At 37.9% G+C, this 22754-nt stretch overlaps 1 protein-coding gene across 10 annotated transcripts in view; it reads right to left on the reverse strand.

Annotated features, from left to right (window-relative positions):
• TRAPPC9 (trafficking protein particle complex 9) overlaps positions 1-22754 on the reverse strand; it is a 480517-nt gene that overhangs the window by 237730 nt on the left and 220033 nt on the right. For all 10 annotated transcript variants that reach the window (XR_004244481.1, XM_032134195.1, XM_032134121.1 and 7 more), the window contains one exon: positions 22501-22591. Coding sequence is in view for 9 of the 10 variants with exons in the window: in XM_032134195.1 (XP_031990086.1) it covers positions 22501-22591 (91 nt within the window). In the remaining variant the exon portion in view is untranslated. The remainder of the gene's footprint in view (positions 1-22500; positions 22592-22754) is intronic.

Genomic DNA, 22754 nt, shown 5'->3' on the forward strand with positions numbered 1-22754 from the left:
AAACTTCATACACAAATACCAACTATACAAACCTCCATAACCTCCCACATCATTATATAGGTATCAAATTTAACTCCAATTGTGTATTTCCAACCCTGTGGGACAAAGCAGAAACATCCGTCTTTATTTCAGCTGCCAGTCTAACAGTATGATTTAAGATAAATCACCCTCTATGAATAATTAATACTGATTTCTCAGTTAGATTTGTGATTAAGTCATTATTTGTTTGTTTTCAGTGATGATTAATCTGTTTTCCCTTCTCGTGCTTAGTCATACAACTCTGGAGGAAAACGAAACCCTCAGATAACTTGCAAATTCTAGTTAGAACTGAGCAGTCAGCTCTTAAGAGCTTTGAATTTCAAAATATTCAGCTGAAAAGGTACACAGACCAAAGGATATTCTGCCATAGGGTTTCATGTGCACAGAAAGAACCCTAGGTTATAAATTACTCCAGCACTGGAAGGTGTTGAAGTTGGCACACTGAAGCCCAGGGACACGGGCATAAATCATAAACCACCAATTTTTAACGACAATCACATAAAGAAAAGGGTCGGGATAGGAATGAAGGAAACTCCATGTCCTTAGCAATCTATTTCCTGTCTCTTTTTGGGAACAGAGGATCTGATTCTGCAATTCTCCAAGCAATCAAGGCAATCATCCCACCAGCCATTCCAGTCACTGATGCCATAGAAAACTACTGGCATTTCTCACTGGATTTGTCTTCTGGGGGACTTCTCTGGTAAATCAGTACAGAGAAGCTGCAACAAACTAGGTAGCAAAAATACACAAAGTAATTGAGGAAATAATCTGGAGGAAGACTTGGCAATGATGGGTGAAAACTGTTTCCAGAGAGATCCACTCCTTAATTTGACTTAGCTTGCAGCAATACAAACACCAGAGCCAAAACGCAGTACACAACTGGGAAGTGGGGGATGCACAAAGACTGTAGCAGGCCTTGTCTTGGGTCAATAAAAAGTCATCCTCAAACTACACTGGAGGAAGGAGAAGGAAAGCAGCAGGCTGCAGGGTCAGGAAGACACTGGGAATTTTACATCACGTCTGAAGTTCCTCTGAGCTTTGATAATGAACTGGGCTTGGAATAAACTGAGCACAGATTTGTGCATCCTCTAACTGCAATTAAAAATAAAACCTCTTCCTAGAGATGGCTTCTTGCAACTCCAAGATCAGGAAGGCCTTTGGATATAAATACTGCTGTGATGCTGAGGGGGGTATTTAGAAGTCCTCTCATTCAGAAGGACAGAGCGTAATGCCACCTCATTGCCAAGCCAGTGGCAGGTAAATGAAGCAACAAAATAAGATCTGCCAAAAAAGCCAAACCACAACTGAAAGGACTGGTCTTATACACTGAATTAAAGATACTGACAGCAGGTCAATGCAAAAAGCATTTGCTTTGCTTATTAATCAGGGATGTTGCCAGAAGCAAAGTACAGTCACATAGTTTTAGTTTAATCTCAAAACAAGTGTGAAAGTCACAGGTTATTAAAAATCCTGAACAGGACACTCTGTTCTGACCAATAATTTCCTAGGCTTTATCCCCACCATTCACTCCTAGTGCTTTTTCAGCCAGTATAATGAGTCATTCACTGGTTAAACCAGAAGACTGTGAGACTGAGCTTCCCACTATATTACTGTCTTATTTTGTAGCCTCAGGCAAAGTAATGATCTTTTCTCAGTCTGTCTATATGTAATATGCGTATTATGCTTCTCACAGGGATATGATTTGTTCGCTGATGATAAAAAACATTTTTGGTGTTCTCAGAAAAACAGCATCATAAATCCACAAGAGGTAAGCAGCCGGGGGAAAACAACTGTTTTCCCATACCAGTGCAGCTGGACAATTTAAAAGTTGCAACAAAGTTTTTACCTAGCATTATATCATTCTCCAGGATCAAGTTCTTCAAGGTTCTTATTTAAAAAATAATTTTTAAAATAAAAAATCTTCCCAAGAGAGCTTCCAGCCTTAGAAACATAATGTTGGCCAGAAGAGGAAAGTCAGAAGTTCACCCTGCCCTCAGAGAAAGATACTCATTTGACTATTTCAGGACTTCTAATCTGGAACCAGAAGGGATGAGATCTTCCACATCATCCCACGAATCCTGAGAGAATGGGAACAGCAAGACTTGAGCTCTGTCAGCTCAGGAGGACCACATAAGCCCAAAAAATGATGGAGATGCTGTAGAGCATCTCCAACAAGCTGAGTTGGAAAACTGGCGCGGGAGAAGGAGTTCAGGAAAGCAACCAGGTAAAATGGAGACAGAATTTGCTTCTGCAGTTAAACAGACTTGCTCATTTATTTTATCAAAATTCCCCTGGAGCCTTGGTCAGCAGTGCAGTTGCAGAGACTGATAATGACATTTCTTCAGATACGCACAATATGAAAGAGGAGTTCCAGCAGTTCTGCAGGAGAATTTTGCAATTTCTTTGCAGGGGGAGCTAGTAGGAAATCCTTGACCTAGGATTTTATCTACTCATAGAATCATGTTTCTAGCTCATATTTCGCTTTGTTCTTAGATGCAAAGCATGATGTCCAAATTAGACATCTTCATAAGCTTTGCTCCCCCACACCATACCAACATCCTCCTTCTGTGTTTTTAAAAACCTGTTTGAATTATTCACTGTACAGTTCTGAGACTCAGAGTTATTGGGCGAAATGACATATCCTCTAATCTTCAGCTTTTACTCTCTAGGACCAGATTGATTATTTTAGAAGTCACAGGTATTCCCTTCAGAAGCATCGAGGAATGTTTTGGAAGGAAATTTTTTGGCCTACTGAAATACAGCTTGGCAGAAACAGTTTTCCCTAATCAAGTTTTGGCTTATTTATCTATATTTATTGTGAACACAAGGAGGAAGAATTCTGTGAATTAACAAAACCAATCCATGTTTCTATGTAGCTCCTTAGGCCTCTGTATGGAGCAAGGGGTATTTATGCAGCAAACAAATTACACATGTGGGCAGGCAATAGTAACAGCACCTTTTATCACATCTTACCTGCATTTTCAGCATGTCAACAGCACACAAGCAAGAATCTTCAGCAAAGAGGAAGATTTTACAATGCGATTTACTCATTTAATTGACAACAGGAACAATGAAGTTCATTTCCAGAAATGTTTTACCCTTTAAGTAACCCAATTTACATTTTGTCAATATGAATTGCACTGGATCCTAAATGCTGAAACACCACATAGAGAGAGAAGCAGTCAGACAAGACCACCTTACAGCTCTTAATTCCTTACAAATCTTGAATGACACCCAACCACAAGCGGGAAACCACAACAAAAATCAGTCTTAAGACTCTTCCAGAGATTCATGAGAGCTTTAAACAGACAATAAAACACATCAGCACTTACACTTACCATCCACCAGCAGCAAGTCATTAGCTGCAAATGAAATACATCCACTTAACAAATAGGACTGGAATCACAAGTCATCCTGGCTTTGTATGAGGGAGACAGCATTAGCATTGACAAGACTCCCAAAATGAGCAAATTTAAAGGACAGGACAATTAAAATGTTAACCACTGCCTGCAGCCTTATTTGCAAAAGTGTTCCCAACATTGCCACCATCAAACAACTTCTGCTTCAGATGGGAGTGAAGTGCCAAGACCTTGCACTTTGTTTCAGTTTGAATTGGATCTACAGCATGGGCTGGGTATACAATAAACTGAAATCACAGATTAACCCAAGTAGATAAACTGAACTCTCCAGACACTGCTCTGTAATAGCTAAAAAAGTGCAGCTGAAAAGATGACACCCTCTGATGTACATACACAGCTTTGCACTGGTGTCCCCACACCTCCCGAAACAACTCCATCTGTCTCTAATAACAATCCTTGAGATTTCAGATGTTGCGATGAGATTTAAACTGAGATTCCTAAACTGGAACTTCAGCTGTGTCATTAATCGTTAATCCTTTTATAGAGTAACCAGAAGCATCCATTTTGTGATGACAGACAACAAATAAAGGGACTTGGAGGGCCATCAAACATGCCAAGAGCATCTCTGCAAGATGCAACGTAGGTATATGAGGTCAGAACTAGGTCACATTTCCGTATTTCATAAGGTTTGCCAAGTTCCAAATTAGAGGCAATCACATAAATCTCAAAACATGACAGTAAGAAGATAAAAATTCCCCTTGGTTAACAAACAAATGAAGACAAGAGTATACAAGTCTCAGATAAAGCAGAAAGGAGAACAGATAAAACCTCCCTCAGAAAAAGGAAATCATTCAGAGAACAGTAATTATAGGCAAGTATTCTTGTCTTCACTACAGACACAGCTTTGACATTTCCACTCTCTCACAGAAACTGTGTCTTTAAAGTATGAAACCAGTAAAAGACAACTGACAATTGCTGTATGTTCATTGACTCGATGTCAATACAGGCTGGAAAGTCCTTGCTCTGTGATTATTTTTAACCTATCTCTGCACAAGGAAGAAATTCAGGGTAGAATTTATTGATAACAAAGTGTTTTAGCAACTGACTTCCATTGAATTTTACAAATTTACAGCGAAGTTGAATGTCAATAGATACCAAATTTACCAGTCTTCAGTTTCAGGCCAAGGCACCACCAAGCAGGAGCATTCACCCATTGGACTCCAAAAGACCTGCCTTTGTTTTAACTAATCAAAACCAACAATGGTAAAAAAAAACAATTTAAAAAATCCCTTTGTCACAGAAATGTTTGTCTAATAAAGCAAATTGGGTGGTATGTGAACAGATAACTGTGAGAACAGCAACTATGGGGGGAAGAAAAGGCTGTCATAGTGATTGTAAAATTTCAACCAAGACACAACCACTGAAGTAATTGCAGCTGGTCTAAGCCCTAAGTGAAATAGTCTAAGAAATAGTGTGAAATAGTCTAAGAAAACAAAAGAGAATGCAAACCTACATGGGATTGCACAGGACTAATTGTAAGAGATGGTCCGAAGATCCCTCATCTGCCTCACGATCATCACCAAGGATAGAGACTGAACACAGCAGTCCTGGCCTGGCTGAGGTGGGATGTCTGCCAAGTGTTGCCTACGGGTGTGCCCACTGGGAACTGGTACACATTCCTGAGGAAAATTAGTGCAGGTCGCAATGGACTGCGCCGTTCTTGCTGCCCAGGCGGGAAGGACTGCGCTGAAGCGGAAAGGAATGACCTGTCCTGTACATCTCTCCTGTGCACCTGTCTTGTACGTCTGTCCTGTACCTGCTTCCCAAAGCAACGGACCCCATAACAACGGCTGTTGGCCAGTTGCCAACCTCTTGGCCAGTTGCCCCTCGCTTCTGAAAAGGACTATAAAGGGACTTTCTGAAATAACCGAGTCTGAGATCTCCCCACGGAAAGAAGACGAATCTATTGGCGGAAGACCACGAGGACTTCGTCTCATCCGTTGGTAGCTATTGCCCCTCTTTTTCTTCCTCTCTACTTTGTTTTTCTCTCTCTCTCTCTCTCTTACCCTCTTCTATTGCATTACTGTGTTGTGGGCACTTAATAAAGGTGCATTGTTTTTGATTAAAACTGAAATCTCTTGTGTCCTTTTACACTCTGAGATCGATAAATGAACCATCACGACCCCCGCTTGCATTAGCGGATCGTGACACTAATGAGTACAAAAATCATCAAGATTAAGTAGGGAGGTGGAGGAAAACTCACATACAGCAATACTCTAGCAGCTGGAACAGCAAAATCATATGCATTTTCACAGAAAATAAACATTATCTAATCAGTCTGTGACCCAGTACTTACCTTTTTTTCCCCACAAACACCTGTAGTGAAAGCTACAAACACATGAATCTGTAATAAATGTGAAAGCTATAAACAAATAACTTATTAATCTGCAGTTAAGATCATGGGTTATGAGCTTACGTAATTTTTTATCATGTTCTCTGCTGATTCTTTTTGTAGTCCAGATGAGCCTCTCTCCACCCATTGTCCCTGTTCCTCTGACTGGCTCCTGTTTCACATGATGGTAAAGCTGAATTAAGAGCTGCCTCCTGCCTTCCTCTTTTCCCACCCCGGGGGGTGAAGGACACACTGACTCAACCTCGCAGCCTGATCCCACCCAAAACCAGAAGCTGCTATTTTTTTCTGGTTTGGTTTTGGTTTGTTTTTCTTCTGCTGTTTTAGTGAGTTGAATTGAGTCACTGTGCCATGAAGTGACACAGCCAGAAACACCTGAGTTTTCTTTCACATAAGAGTGAGAGATGAGAGATAATGGGACTAAGCAACATCTGGCAGGTTTGATAGGGACAAGCCATTACTGCCTTGTCTTTTCACAAAGCCATCCCCTCCCTTTCTCTGTCTTTCCATTCAGCCAATGCCCATTTACCTAAATCTCATTCAGTTGTAAAAGAAAATAATTGTAGAATTGAGATCCCTTCAGTTTCCCCAATTCTTTTTTGACAATCCTTCAATTTTTGGTTTATTTATGTACTGAGGACAGGAGCTGCCTGTTAACGTGTGCTCACTCTGTGCTGCTGCCTGGCAGAGGGAACAATTTATCAGTTATAACCACATGGATTTAGCCAAATGCTGCATATACAGAAAGCTAGAGGAAGATGGTGTTAAAAACTGGCTTGGGTACGCAGAAAGAGTAGAATCAAAATAATATCCTGATATGAAAGTAACCGTTTTAAAAGGTATGGGATAATGGAATCCATGTGTCAGAAGACAAGAACCTTCAGCAGCAAGATTTCAAATAAATTCTTAGAGAAATACAATTAATTTCATTACACCCTGAGAAGAAAGTGTACCTATCAGTGTTTTATTGTACTCATACTTTTCCTATGCTACATGTTTGGTGAATAAAAAGGGTTACATAGCAGCTTATTATTATTAAAATATGATGACAGTGCCTGCGTCTCCCCAAGCAGCACAAAACTCCAAACTCATATCCTCCGAAAAATCTTTTAATTTTTATAAGCCATCTGTCAACAGGCTATTTCCTCTCTGCCTTCCCTTTGATCATACAACCCTAATTTTCTCAATGTGGCAATTAATCTCTTTTCCCCCTGATTTTTATATAAAGATATTAGAAAACTCTCTGAAGCCTCCACATTGTAGGCTCAACTAATATATGCAGACTTGTATTCCTATAATTATTCTTTCTTTTTCCCCCTCCTTTCTCCCTTCTCCCTTTCACATATCATCTATCATATCTTGTTTCAATAGGACCACATGATCTTTTTGTGCTCACTGAGTACCTACCCAGTGTCCTGTGCCAGATATAATCACCCACCATCCACAATTCTGTTTCTCAAATTACCAACAGAAATGTCCAGGTTTTTTCCTTTGACAAACTCCACGCTGATTTTATGTCTACCGTCCATGCACTACACTGCTAAAAAAATGAATGGTGTAGATGTCAGGCAGAAATGTGTGTGCCTGAAACCCTTCACTATTTCAGCAGATTGTCTTTTGCTCACATTGGGTCTTAGCCCCTTTATTTTTTAAAAGAAAAAAAAAATATATATATATATATTTAAAAAAATACTTTCCTAGAATGAATCTTTTGAAGAATGGGTATTGAGACAGTCTTTGGGAAAATAAAATCATCCTCCTAAGAAGAACATTTAATGTGATTGGATACATCACTTCCCGAGTATTCATTTCATGCGCAAAATCCTTTTGATGCTTTATACCTTCAGTGTCACAATAAAAATGTCTTCTTATTACTGAGGCACGATAAGAGAGTAAACAGCAGCTGTGTGATAGCACTGATGTAGCAGAACATATCCCCCTGAGCATTCTTGACCTTTCAGCCTTGGTTTTCAATGCTGCAGCTAAAAATAGCTTTTCTCCACTGACAAACATTACAGCTCCATGCTGCAGAATAGCAATGAGGAGCTCTATGCTCTAATGGCTTTACTATAAATAGAATCTCTTCACTGCTAAAAGCTCTTCATTAAAAGGATTAGTGACTACAACACACAACAGGAACAGCCGATACCAAACCTCAGGCTTTGTAGCACAAGCTGATTGTAAATTTACTCGATTTTAAGGTTTATGAAGTAACTGTATAATTTGGTGAGTAAAGCAGAATGAAAAAGAACCCTCTCCCCCCTTCCATTTTGGAGGGCTGATTTTGATATAAAATTAATAGCTTGAGGAATCAGCTTCCTAGTATTCTCATTTTCTCCAGTTCAATGCCAAATTGACTGTATAATGTCAACGTCAAAATGGAGCACAAAGTCACAACAAAACCGATATCAGTGCTTGAGCATAACAAATGATCAGTTCTCTGCTAGAGCAGAAAAATTCCCTTTCCTGCCCAGCTTCAGACAGGGACACAAATTCCCCCAGGGCTGGGCTGCAGCTCAGCCGTGCTGCAGCAGGGGTCACATTTGGAGATCGAAGTAGGAGGGTGATACAGCCAGAGAAGGTGAGCAGCACAATGGGAATCCCACATCCTGTTTCAGGGTCAACACTTAATAAAGCCAGCCTTAGGGGATTACTTTGAGATACACTGGCAAATACACCATTAGAGTGATGCCTCACAAATACCCAGCCACGGGAGGAAGACTGGAGACAAGACGCAATTAAAGCAGAAATAAAGCACATGTTTTAAGCGATGAGTTATCCTAACATGGCAACAGTGAAAAACTGACCAGGAAGTCAGAAACTTTGAGGAAAAAGATAAACATTACTTGCCAAATGTGAGATGAATTGACCATCTACAAATACCAGAAAAAGACAAGCTTGTCAAATACCCTGTTAACAAAAACGTGTCCAAAGCGTTCAGAGATTTTTAAACTTCAGTGGTACAAATGGTGGTGTATGTGCAGTCAATCAAGGCAATTCAACTCCTCTGAGACTGATGGCGTTTGAAGATATGCAGCAACCCTGCACATCACTGGAAAAAGGAAACTATTCAATTCCCAGGTGCAGTTTACTTGCTCCCATCTTAGCCTGGCCAACAGAGCCATCTCTCCATGAGCCACATTAGCCAACAATTAGCAGTGCTTACAATTAATCTCACAAATGGGCTACTGCATGTTCTAAGTACTGGTCAGTCCTGGGCCCACACAAGCAGGATTTGGGCCTCAAATCAAAGGCTGTTTCTTGTAGCACCTCCATATGTATGTGAACGTCTTATCCCAAAACCAAACAGAAGGTGGTCAGAAGATAGGTACTGAAAGGGTGAGTCAGGTCTTCAGCCCTATGAGGTTCTTAAAGAAAGGAACATCTGTCTAGGGAGCCATTCTGTATGTTTAATGGACAAACCAGTGCACCATCTGATTGCCCATCAGTGAATTTCACTCATTGATCTTTGTCTTTTTTCCTGAGGTTCTGCAAATTTGATTTTGCTTCAGCACATTTAATTTGTTTGAATTAAAGCAGATGTGGTACTGTTATTCTTTTTTTTTTTTTTTTTTTTTTTTTTTAAATAAAAGCCATGGTTCTGAGTAGTTGGAACCAATGGCACATTTAACTATATTCTGAGTTTTCCTCTTTTATATTTGTTTACTGCTAGAGAACAGAAATTTCATCAAACATAAACCAAATTTAGATTACCAAAATAACTAAGTATGGCTTTTCCCCCTCTGACATTTGGACAAATGGCAAATTTTGATTGCCTGCAAAAATTGCTAATATGCAGAACTGCATATTTTTTTTCGTTTTAAGTTAGAGGATTTGCTACTAACATGCCATATGCTGTGTGATATGTTTAACAGAATGTTACACTTCTAATTGCATACCAATCAAGGGCTCATATTTTCCAACAATTAGGAGGGTAAAGTATAAATTTCCTCATGTCGTCAGTGCTTTCAGGCATCCAACAGCTCCTACAATATTTTAATCCACACATCTTCCAAATCACAAACATGGTTTCTCTTCAGTAAGAGACCTCCAGATACAGGAGACTGAAATCGAGAGGATGGGGGCCGAGGAGAAAGAACAGTGTATTTCTACTGACAGCACCATCCTTCTGACCTCCCAGGATTTCCCACTAAAGTCTAAGATATTCAACCCCAAAAATGGGGAGGGGATCTTAGCTGGGGTTTTTTGTAAACCTATTTATACTGTCTTGACTGAATTACCTTTTTTTTTAATATTTATATATATATGAAAAAATTTATATACATACATATAAATATATAAATAACATAATGAGGTTTCTCTGTTAACAGGAGCTAAAAGGAAGAAGCCTGAAGCTGTATCTGACATCTAAAGGATCTTACAGAATGAGTTTATCTGTACATTCAAAAATCACCCACTTTCAGGGGTGAAGAAAATAAATATTCTCTAGTCTTGGCAATTACACCTAGATTGAGTGGAGTATGGGAATGGAAAATCAGGAAACAGCTCTCCAGGTAGATCTTGGTAACTTTCATTTTTAGGCAGCAGAAGGTATCCAATCCTGATTTTCACCATACAATTTTCAAAAGTTTCAAAGGCATTTTATGCTGATTAAAGCTCATTTTTTATTTGTATATATTAACTTGCTTTCTGATATTCAAATTTCACTAACAGTGATGAGTCTCCCCATCACATCGTTTATTATTTATAGTGGAGCATGAGTGAGCTACTTAATGAACAGAAAGATTACTTGGATTCATTTTAATCCCTGTTTCAAAACAGAAAGAATCCCCAATGACTTCTCTCCTAGACATTATTACATACAAGTACAATTTTACTGTACTAAGTAAAATATTTACTTGTTTTTATTCCAGTGTGTGCAGACTTTAATAAATTCAGTTTGCCATCAGAATATGAAGTAATGAAATTAAAGACTGGATAATCACTGCTTATAAAGGTAGTTTTAATGTGCTATTAATTGCCACATACCATGTACTCAAATTTAATTTCTAGTGAAATGCTCAGGGCAAGTAGAAACTTTAGCACTGGAAATATTTGAGGCTGTACAAGTATCTCCTGTTTTATCAGTGTTATCTCAGAAAACTCCTTCACACAGCCTTCTCTCTAGATTTTTGCATGTCTGGAAAGGCACAGGAGTCATCATGACATTATTTCAGTTTAAAGCGTCTTCTCAAAGGTAGATCAAAAACTTAATTACTGCAAGTTTGTGTATAAATAGTACTATCCAACAGTATTATCTAATGGTATACTGGCAGTAAATATGAATGCTCTTAGCATGAATTTCTGGGCATAAAGACAATAACTGACCAGTCAAGGGTCACATTTGGAATCTGTGCAACTGAGAAATGTCCACAATCCACACAGCATACAGTGAGGTTCTAATCAGAGGAATAAACTAGAATGTGAGGTAACTGATGTCACAGCCAACCTGCTTCAAAAGTCCAAAGGAACAATGTTTTAGTACCTACAGGCCACTAAGTCTGAATAAAATGTTGTTCCTGGGCTAAATGTAATCTCTGGTTTTCTGTAACTTTTTGGTCCTTTCACTTTTAAATTTAGGCATGTAACAATTTTCTGCTGAGTTCATACCATCAAAATATCCAACTTAAGGTTTGCTGATTATTGTGGCACTTTGGCAAACAAACAGTTCCACAGTCTGAAACTCCAGATGAATGACAGAGGTAAATGCCATCTGTGGTATTTTACATAAATTAGGTAAAGTGACTGGATTATTACCAAGTTGCCAGCACCAGTGGAATACAAAAGACACTTTTAAAGGAGAACAGGAAGGATTAAGGCTGCAGTATGTCAGAGTTGTTGGTAATTTCACTCAATACATTGCCTAAGAAATGATTTATTACACTAACAGAAGGGTTTGTGAAGGTTAATTCTGCATGATGAACAAGTAGCTGGATTTTTTTCACTCTCTCAAAGTAACAGAAGAGTTTCACTGTCTGCCACCGTGCCTTTTGAAGAACAGCTTCCAGATTATCATCGCCAGCCTCTATTATGCCTCCCCTATCAGACACGTATCACTTCATGTCACAGTCCTGCTCCCCTCTGATCATTTTTACTTGTCTGATTCATGCACAACATTCTCAGAGGTACAAAACCATGGACTGTGACAGCCACAAAGCCAAAACAATTCCTCAGAAGCAAACCATCTTGTATTGCCTCATTGTCATTCTTTGCCTTGTCTCATTCCAGCATGGTTTTTTTTTTACCTTTGTGTAGCATCTATTTGTTCTTCAGGGATTTCTGAGTATTACCGACTCCAAACAACTGCACTACAACCTTCCCAAAAGTGGAATTATTGTGTAATGAAAACTAACATAAACTTGAAATTCACTTGCATATCTGGAGCTGCTAACAACTGTTAAATTTCCAGCCGGTAAGGCTGATACTGCTCTATTACACTATTGGTCATGGTGCTGAGTACCTGAAACTTGAAATTTAATCAAAATTGACTTCTAAAGATTTTGGTGGTTTCATAATTCTGTATTTAATCAAAGTGACTACATTATTACCCATCTTAAACATTCTAGATCCTACCAGAGATACACTAGAGAGACACAGCAGCAACTTGCTAAATGTTGTGTTGTATCCAGGCACCAACAACACTCACATTGGTCTTAATTCATAAACTTCGATATGAGCCACAAGGTTTAATAAGCTGGATTTACTCCATAATTGCCTGTTTCAAACTCCTGTTTGTGAAACAGGCAATGCTGGTTTCAACAGCTTACATCATGTTCTATGAAATACTAAATATTCACTGTAACTTTGGTGGTTAATGAAGGACAACAGAGAGCCTTGGAAATAAAAGCACAGATTCACTTTAAGGTTAAGATCATTAAGGATCCATGTCAGGAATAATTCTACTGAAGATCTAAGCTTGTCAAGGAGATCTAAGAAAACAAAAAACACACTTTACAGACACAGACACAGACAAAGGCTACTGAGATAATTGTGGGGTGAGAAATAAAAAAACCCCTCTGCTATCAAAGAGACTGGGAGAGTTAGTCCTGACTGCTGTCTCAAGACGCACAAAAGAAAGAGCAAGAGCGATAAAAGGCAAACATCTGAGACTGAGAAAAGCTATTTAAACTAAAGAACAATATTGACATGAGAACAAAAGAGCTGGAAATGAGTCACAAATAAATTTAATCTTGAAATTCCTATTCGCAGCAAGGATCTCAGACGAGCTCAGTAAGTTTACAAAAGGCTCTCCAAACAAAATTACATTGAGACACCTTCTGCAGTCTACTGAATTAAATAACATGAAGATGTATATTTCATGTTATGAGATTAATTTAAAGCAATATGCAGACAAAGCACAATCTACTAAGTACCCATGAACAGAAATCATCTCCTTCAAACACAGCTGAAATGTTTAACAAAAACAGTTCATAATTAGTGAATGGTGAACGCATTGCTGATTAATACCTTCATTAAGAACAGATGTTCAGAAACTTACTGGTTGATCTAGCAAAAAAACATACAAAAATATATCTGCTAGGAAAACAGAAGAGGTCATTTTGACTCTTTAACAGGCAAAGTTCAGGTTGTTCACTCCAACTGACAGCTGCTCACTGATCTTATTTCCATCCCAGTCTCAGACCTTAGATTACATTTACCACTCATTTTTATTTTCTGTGCTTCACAACCACTTTTTGGCTATTTGATTAGTGAGATAAACCTGGATGTTTTCTTTCTGGAAGTGAAGCATGTATGCAAAAAGAGAGGTGATGCAGTTGTTGGGAGTTAAGCACCATGAAGTGGGCAGGACAGTGTGGCCACCCATCCCTGTGGGGTCAGCTCCTGTTTTGGGGGGTTTAGACATGGGCCTCAATTTCTGGGCACAATGAAAGAGCAACAGCTTCCAAGTGGCCCAGTGCAGAGGTGCAAAGTCATGTTTTACTCAGCCAGAGCTCTGAGTAAGGCCAAGCCCCAGCCAATAAGCCCTGCCAGGTCTGAGCTGCTGATGACACCCCAGCAGGCCTCCAGCTGGAGTCTGCAGCTTGTGTGCAGCATCAAACCAGCTCAGAGGCTCTCATGTCCTGCTAAAACAAATTTACTAAATGCTCCCACAGCTGGGAGCACTGATGGAAGGCTTCCCACCAGAACCATTCGAGGCTCGTGGCACCTGCTTCTGCTCTGAGGTTTCTGATTTATGGTCTCCAATGCTTTTAATACCTGGCTTTTTCCCTTGACTTGAACAACTCAACCCCATCTTTCACTCAGAAAACTGACAGTTGACTCTATCAAAGCACACAAATGTAATTATCCTTTAACACTTCTTTTAATTATTGAGGATTGCTCCTGCTGCCTTTTTTTCTTTCCTGAAGTTTTCACGAGGCAACCAATTACTTCTCTGCATAATTCCAGATACTGCCGAGACACTTTACCGTTTCTATATCCTACTAACATTTTTAATTGACTCTTTCTTATTCCATCTCATGTGTCTGGCCTTGATATAGAAGTTCTGTAATACCTCTGTACATGTCTGACATTACTGAGCCACAACTTCATATGATACTATACAAAATGTAATGAGTAATAAAAACCAACTTGAGTATCATTTAATGAAAGCCCTTTTGTACAATGCCATCCTACAGAACACATTTGCTCAGCTCCTCTTTTATATCCTGAGATGGAAAAAATGTCTCTTCTCCTTCTGTAACTTTTTCTCGTGTATCCACAGGTAAGGAGAAACGTTACTAAAGTGACCTTAGATTTCTGCTTAGTAAGGAAACAGGCATTAAATAAAAAGTCTAAGTTCCCTACTGAGTATACATTATGAATAAATACACAGAATTCCAGCTCAGGAAAGATTTTCTGTTTGACTGGCTTCTTTTGTAAAATCAAATCAATTAATGATTCAAATCAGCCAAATGAAATTAAATTTTATTATTTTAATTAAATTTTTATGGTTTCTTAATCCAAAGGTCTGGGATAGAAAATAAAACAAAAGTAATACCAAGTTCTGATACTGTTTTACTGAAGGGACAATGGGGAGGTGTGATAGGCTAAGAAAAAATCACAAAATGGAGGGAAAAAAATCTCCTATGCTAAAAAATAGACAGTTGGATGTCAATTTTGAGAGAGAATAAAAAGGAGAAAATGAGAGAACATGAAAGAGAGCACTTCAGTCAAAGCGTATGTTTCTTCATACAAATCTGTCTGCTCTGGTCTCTGTTTGTACTGCTGAGGTTTTGACAGTTGGAAGCTATTAATTTCAGAATTACATGGCTTATTGAGCTGGGTTTATGGTCTTTGCAGTCGTTAATTCACTTCTGCTTCCTTGATGAAGTAAAGGACTACTTCAGAATGAGCAATGAAAATGAAGCCGACTTCCGTCCCCTCAAAACATCTCTTTGCTGGAGAACCTCTGCTGATGGAAGGTCACACTGGCCTTAACCAGTGAGTCAAAATACATGAGGTGGGGGAAGAACTCATGCAAATACCTAGGAAAATTTGCTTTTAGTATAATAAAATAAACAGGAAATGTTCAATTTATCTTAAGTACAAACTTCAAACTACAGAAGAGTACATGAGCACTTCTACCGAGCAGACATCATGGTCCAGTCAAATGACAAATTTTCTTAGTGAAAAAGAGTCTGATCCCAAGTACAATATGGCCAGTGAGGCGACTGCTTTCATTTACAGCATTCTTGGTTTTCAGTTCCAAGCAGGTGCATTTTTTTTTTTTCAAGTGAAATAAAACGAAAGCTGAGAAGTGTCAGCAGCCAGAGAAGGAAAGCTCAGAGTAGGCCTGTGGACTGAGGTCTCCTCTCCTGTTAATTGCCCCAAAGCAATCTCATGTAAAACCTGTCCTACACAGGCTGTTCAGAGTAGTGCTCCACTACAATTAGCATATTTTCCATTTCTCATTCTCTGCACACTTTACTGTACAATTCATTTAATTGTTGGGCAATTAAAATCTTGCCTGATCAAAGCATTTTTCTTGCTTCTCTTGTTAATACATACATCTTCTGATCTCATTTCCATTTTTTTTTAAATTGTCCACAAGCTGAAGCATATTTTTTCTGAATTTTTATTCAAATAGTATCTTCTACGTTCATCAAAGTAAGAGAAATCTATTTCCCAGCAGATTCACTGATAGTTTTTCACCAACTACTTTACAAGACAGTTTTTCTGTCTTTTCAATCGTCTTCCTTACAATTATCTTCACACAGTTCTTTTTGAACATGTAACCCATTGTCATAATTATTACAGTAGCATTTCATTTTTTAATTTGGATGTTCATTTAATCTATTATTCAATTTACTCCTAACAATACCTAGAAAATTAAGTACCTTGCATAACTGCACGACAATTTATCATCATTATGGTGTCTCTCAATCACCTGTTACGGCTTAACTGAAATGTCGTAAGCAATACTCCTATAAAGAAGTAAACAAGACATGGCTGCTTTTTTTTTCCTTTAAAAATAGAATGGTTTTGCAAATGAAATATTGAAAATAGTCACTCAACACAACAAAATGTATTAGGCACATGTGCCTGATCAAGCTTGAATGAGTTAATTGTCCTTCTACCACAATGTCCTGTTTCTTTTTCTCTTTTTTGTATCTGATTAAACACCATTTTTTGGTACATGTCTCTCCACCAGTATTTCTACTGTAATGTTGTTCTAAAACCCTTAACATTGTGCTGAAAACCATGTATGCTCTCATGCAAAAAGTTGCCCTACTTCAGCAATTTTTCTGCCCTCCTTGAGACCCTGGTCCTCTGATGGATTCCTGGAGATCAGTCAACTTTTGATTTTGCTAATTAAAAAAATGCATCTCAGAGATACTGCAGCTCAAATCAAGCAGACTGTAGATGTTCTAAATATTCAACATAGCACTCGCCAGATTTAGTCGACTTTTGAGAATTGATCAAATTTTATTCAGTGTAGTATCTTTATAGTATAAACCTGCTAATAGTCTTCATTCCTAGAACACCTCTGAAACTTTACATTTTCCTGTTCTGGTTTGATTTGCGCTCTTCTGTGAGAAGTTTCATTAGAGGTTTGGACAAATGTCACATACACCTTTCCTCACAGCTGAATTACTCTGCTAGCTCTGAGTAACACCTAATTAAATAATTTCCAATCACTTCAGACAGCTGAACTTGTAGCAGATTTCTGCGTTACTTGTCTCAGAAGAGATAAGCACCTTTTTTGGACTACATTTCATCCATTTCATTTATGGTACTTGGGTTTTGAGATTATTGAAAAATTTTAAGAAATACAGAGGGAGACTTTTTACCAAAACCTGCAGTGACAGGACGAGGAGCAAAGGTTTTAAACTGAAGATGGCAGGCTTAGATTGGACTTAAGGAAACAATTCTTTACAATGAGGGTGGAACATGTTGCCCAGAAAATCTGTGGATGATCCTAGACCAGTACTCAGACTTCCCCATTAGGATTTATTACCCCATTTTTTGTCCCACTCTTCTCATTGCTTTGTTAGAAGTGCTGGACCTGAAGCTCCAGCTGCCAGTTACTTCAGAAATCTGATATGAAGTGACCACTGGCACTCCACACAACCTCTCTCATGCCATTCCATAAGAGGTTTTGTTAATTTATTTTCACTTTTGGGTACTCTCTTTATTCTTAGCATCTTTCCTTTGAAATCACTACTGATCTGTTGTGTCTGAAACCTTTTCTGCACAAGTTTTACTTTTCAGTTTTGAGTAACCAAGGCTTGGGTAGGAATTAGAAACAACAGCTGCTTCAAAACACACCACACAATAGTGACATGAAAGACCATTATTCCTGTGCCAGATGCCCCAGTTCCATCAAGTTAGTCCATTTTTTCTGTGTACTACCCCAGTCCCTCAACACTTCCCAGGAACTAAAGCATGTTGCTTGCTTGACATTGCCAAAATATCCTCCAAAACAGCCTTCACACAAGCTGTTAAGATATGAAAGTCTTCCCACCTCTCTTGGATCTTAAAAATAAAAATCAAAAACCTGAACATTTTTCCAAATGGATGAGAAAGGTCGGTTACCTTGCAAAATCCATTTACCACCAGATTGTTTATCAGTTTTGGTCGTCCTGTGAATCAGACTGTGATTTTCTACCTTACAGACAGCTTACTCTCGAGATTTCCTGGCTAATGGTCTTAGTTTCACCTTTCCAATGATGACAATGGCCAGACTACTGTAATTCTAAAATAGAAATAATTGCAGAATATTTTAGTTTGGCAAATGAACACAGTAACATTCACCATTTCTCTCAAGGCCCTCATATACCCTGCTGATCTCTTCATATCTCTAAGCTTGTATCTATATAATATAAATGATCCTGTCTAGAGCCTAGGAGGGGTGCATTTATTAAAAGAGAAAGTTAAACTAGTTCCTTACAGTCCCCCATTAAGTCCAGTCTTTGAAAACACATCCAAGACAGCCTTAGAATTTCAAATATGGGGGAGCAGCAACATTATAGGATGGCCCTGACTGAAGCCAAACTGTGAACAGTGGTCATGTGCGCAGAGATCTGAATTACGGAAAGAAAGATTTAATTATTGTCTAAGTTCAGGCTGGAAAATGCAAAATAAAATGGGTGTGTAGCTTCAGTAATTAATGTTCATATTCGTGAAACACAGAGCTGTGAAAACTGATTATGACTTGGTGCTCTCTAAAACATACAATTAATTATTAAGATAATTTATTTTTAAGTAATGCTTCCATAAGATGCTTTTTGAAACTCAACCAGACAGAACTTCCAAACAAGCTGTCATGAACCATATGTTCATAAAACACTTCAAAAGGCTTTTAAATCAACATCTTCTATTGATTCCAGCTACCTCTGAGGGACAATTTAAAACCACCTCCACTTTTGAGTGTTTTAGTCTCCTCAAAGTACAATACTCCTGCATGCTGCTGGTAGGCACAGAATTTGCAGTGGGCCCACAACAAGCTTTGTAGCATTCTCTACCAATAAGTAGATAATCAAGACTTTTGTCTGCTGACCATCGCTTTTCTTATTTATGATGTGAGCAGCATTCAGTGGCAGTGATTTTTGTTCTCCCTGTAATCACATACTAGGAAATAAAATGCACTGCGTTGTGAAAAGGCATCCAAGTACATTTAAACATTAAAACTGTATTGAAATTCACATTTTTTTATGAAGAAGGGAAGAATTAATGAAATGAGTGAATGAAATAAAAGAGTGAATGAAAGCAAAAAGCTATTTCTGGACTTTTTTCCATGGTGAAGCTTGACAAATGCATGTTTCTTAGAACACTACTGTTAATAATATTAGAATTCATGTATAATAATTGATTTTTCAGTTATTCAGTTAGTTGCTATAGAGAAAGAAAAGTATTTGCTTGATATATTAAAACCTCTAGCACTTTTCAGTGTCTACAGTTCTAAATTCCTAAACCAATTTTCTCCAATAAATCTTCCCTCTTATACACATGAGGGTCATCAGGAAAAGATTTCTATACCTGTTTCTCACAGGCAGTAAAGGAAATTATGTTTATTTTGCTTTATGTAGGAGAATTCAAAATAAGTTTCTGTTGTGAAAATTGTTTACAGCATTGAAAGTGTCAGGAGACTCTCATTTCAGAGGCATTTCTCATTTGAATGCAGGAATATCCCAAGCCCAGCCTGTTCCAGGTTCAATCAGGAGCCTATTACAACCTCAGTCTACTTCAAGTTCAATAAAATATTGTGCATGCATTTGTACCTAAGATAATTTTGCTATGGAAAGCAGAAGAGCACCATCAAAACTGGTAAGTGTTCAGTCCCGGGATTTTGCTTGCTTGCAAATTCAGTGACATAAATCAAATGAAGATTGAAAAAACCCTGCACAGACAGCAGCTACAGATGATGCCATCGGATCGTTTCCAACCCCAGCCACGGAGCTTGCATGACACACACCTTGGAGGAGACTTGATTCTCCTCCTTAAACTTTGCAGGCTCTGTTTCCTTGATTTGATGATATTAATGTATTCACCTTAAAACCACATCTATGCCTACATTTGGTTTGTTGCCCAGCCGTAAAAAGAAAATACATCATAAATTTTAGAGACCATTGAACTTGGTGGTGTTGAGCAAGATGATGCTTTTCAATTACGTGTGATTTACTAACCTGCCCAACAGACAACTTCATTTTACAGAGATGTCCTAAATCTTAAAATCAATTTTAACAACACATTAAGAACTCTCAGTCTAGCCTTTGAAATATTTTCCTTTTTATGATTCTTCATGTCTTAAATACTTTTCCCTTCCCCAGTCTTTTAATTACATGAAATCAAAATAAACTGTTCACTACAAACCACTTTTTCCCCCTCTATCTGACAACTTTAAAGGTAACTTCTTACCCTCAGACCAAAATTTCAATATTACCAACTTTTAGTTCTACTCTTTGCCTTGCATTTAATGAAAAAAGGACAGGATTGTCAAATTTACATGAAAAATTATTTCAATAGGCTTTCATAATTTTAGAGATGTAATATTAACTCTTATATGAATTAAATATGCCCATTTTAAAAGGAATGTTGGAGTACAGCTTCTACAAATTTGAATAAGAGCCAGTCATTTTTTTAATCAAAACCCTGTTAAATATTCATTCATGTTTCACTGTGAGTACTTATAATAAAGTAAACCCTTCAATGTGACCATCAGTATAGCAAAATCCTTGAATAATCATAGAATCAGTTATATTACCTAAAACTAAGCCAAATTTTTAGCCAATTTATGCAAAGGCTATGTCACAATGATGGCCAGTAGTAAAGAGTTCATATTAAAACACAAGTTATTGTTAACAAACAGAAAAACAAAACTCAAAGCAAAGCCAGGTTGTAAATACAGTGTAATGATTAAGAGAAATAAAAAATCCGGCTGATACTACAATATGACAGTATTTTAAAATCTTAACATATTTCCATGCCTGTAAGAGTTGAATAAGAAATATATTCTAGCACTGAAAGAGAATTCTAGTCCAACAGACAGTGTGTCACATTGTCTAAATGCATGTACAAGGCACACCCCCCCCGGCTGTCCAGACACTTCAACAGCCCCTTAGTACTCCCACCTCCCAAACAATAATAACAATCTCTTACTTCCTCCTCCATCCCACACATTAGTAAAGAAAAAATCATCCTGTATTGCCACGGTACAGCATCTGGAGGGACTGCAGAAGCTGCAGGTAGAGTTACCAGGCTACATCACTGGCAAAGATTTAGCTGCTGAATATTCAAAATTACAGTTAACTTAAAGAAGAGAAAATGTCTCCATTGTCTTTAATTTTCAATTTTTGCTTTTGTTTTCAAGTAAAATCAGGCATTTAATCAAAATGTCCTTTTCAGTAATCTCTGCAGTAAGCTACAGCTTCCACATGGATACACTTTGTGTGTTATACAAAACAGATAATACTCATTACTCATTTAAGACTGAGTTTAAGTTTTTCAACCTTAAGGCAAGGTCCTATGCAGAAGTGCCAAAGGACAATTTTCCACCACAGAGCCCAGGTTCCAAAGCTGCTGATGGTCAAAGCCACTCTGCAGAGCTAAAAAGTGACCAGTCTGATCTCACAACACACACCTGGCACAAACCACTTGTTCTACTGGTGAGGCCCAGGGCAATCATGGCCAAATCCTGTCAATCATACAAAAAAATGCTGCCAAATCCTTGAATCCCCTGAAGAACTGAGGCCAGGTAAGCATGATTTCAGAGACAGCTGATTATGGCTAAAGTTAGACATACTTACAACAAACTACTTTAAACAATTTTTAATCTTCTCATCTATGAACAAAGTGCTCACAGGTTTTCACCTATGTGTTGAGCATGGTCAACATGCTTGAAAAAACCCAAGCACTTAAAAGAGTACACCAATAATGGACTTTGGGGTCATTTTAATTTTAATAATTAACACAGGCAATAGTGATGGATCATTGTTCCTTAAAATTGGTCCTCTTTAGGTCATCACAGTATTAAAATATGGAGCATAAATTTGTTTTAAAAGCAAAAGCTTGGAAACAATTTACTGATGACTTGGGGACTTTATCTGAAACTTGCAACTCACATAGAAGTGTTGGGGATAAAATATCCCAATATCCCATGTTTCAAAGCCTCTGAACAAGCCTTGTTGAGAACCTCAGACAGAAGTCCCATTATTATGACTCTTCGAAATTAAATTAATTCCATTTTTCATTGTGGGAACATCATTCTAAATGCAAAGTTAAGACAAGTAATTCGTCCCTGCTACCCAGAGTAAAAATATTTTCTGCACCTCAAAAGTTAGTAATGCAATTTTCTAGACCATAATAAGAAGTATATCACAAATACATTATGATTGCAAAAGAAAAAATTTAGAGAAATTACTTTAAAAGCCCACACTGTAAGAAAAAGTGAAAATTTAAGTAGCAACCACCTCTCATACAAGACAGATAGGACTGAAAACTACAGGAAAAAGTGCACGGTCAGGTTTCATATTTACTATCACCGAACAGTGGTACTTAAAATAAAACAGATATCAATTCTACATTTATCTTCAGCTAAATAAAACAGCTAAAGGAAAATAAAATTCCTATCAAATTCTCCAGTATCACAGATTGTTGGTAAATGAAAACATTATCATTCTCATGCTGTGGAAAATTACAAGCCAGTACATTCTCTAAAAAAGATCATCCATCGATTTTGATACCACTCACCCCACTGGAGAGGAGCCAACTGTAGATGCTCCAGGACCAGCTGATTAAGAACCCCTTCCACACTTGCTTCCCCTTCACGCTTCAAGGAAGGGTAAATTGGAATTAAGGAAAATTTTGTTTCAGAGAGGAAAAGGGCATGTGATATGCACAACTTTTATTATTGCAAATCAAAACTGCAACCTAGTGATTCATTAAAGGTTAATGTTACAAATGGTTTATTAACCCTTAAATTGACAAACAGTAAAAGTTACACC

Source organism: Corvus moneduloides, chromosome 1, assembly GCF_009650955.1.
Source record: "Corvus moneduloides isolate bCorMon1 chromosome 1, bCorMon1.pri, whole genome shotgun sequence".
In the NCBI taxonomy this organism is placed as follows: Eukaryota; Metazoa; Chordata; class Aves; order Passeriformes; family Corvidae; genus Corvus; species Corvus moneduloides.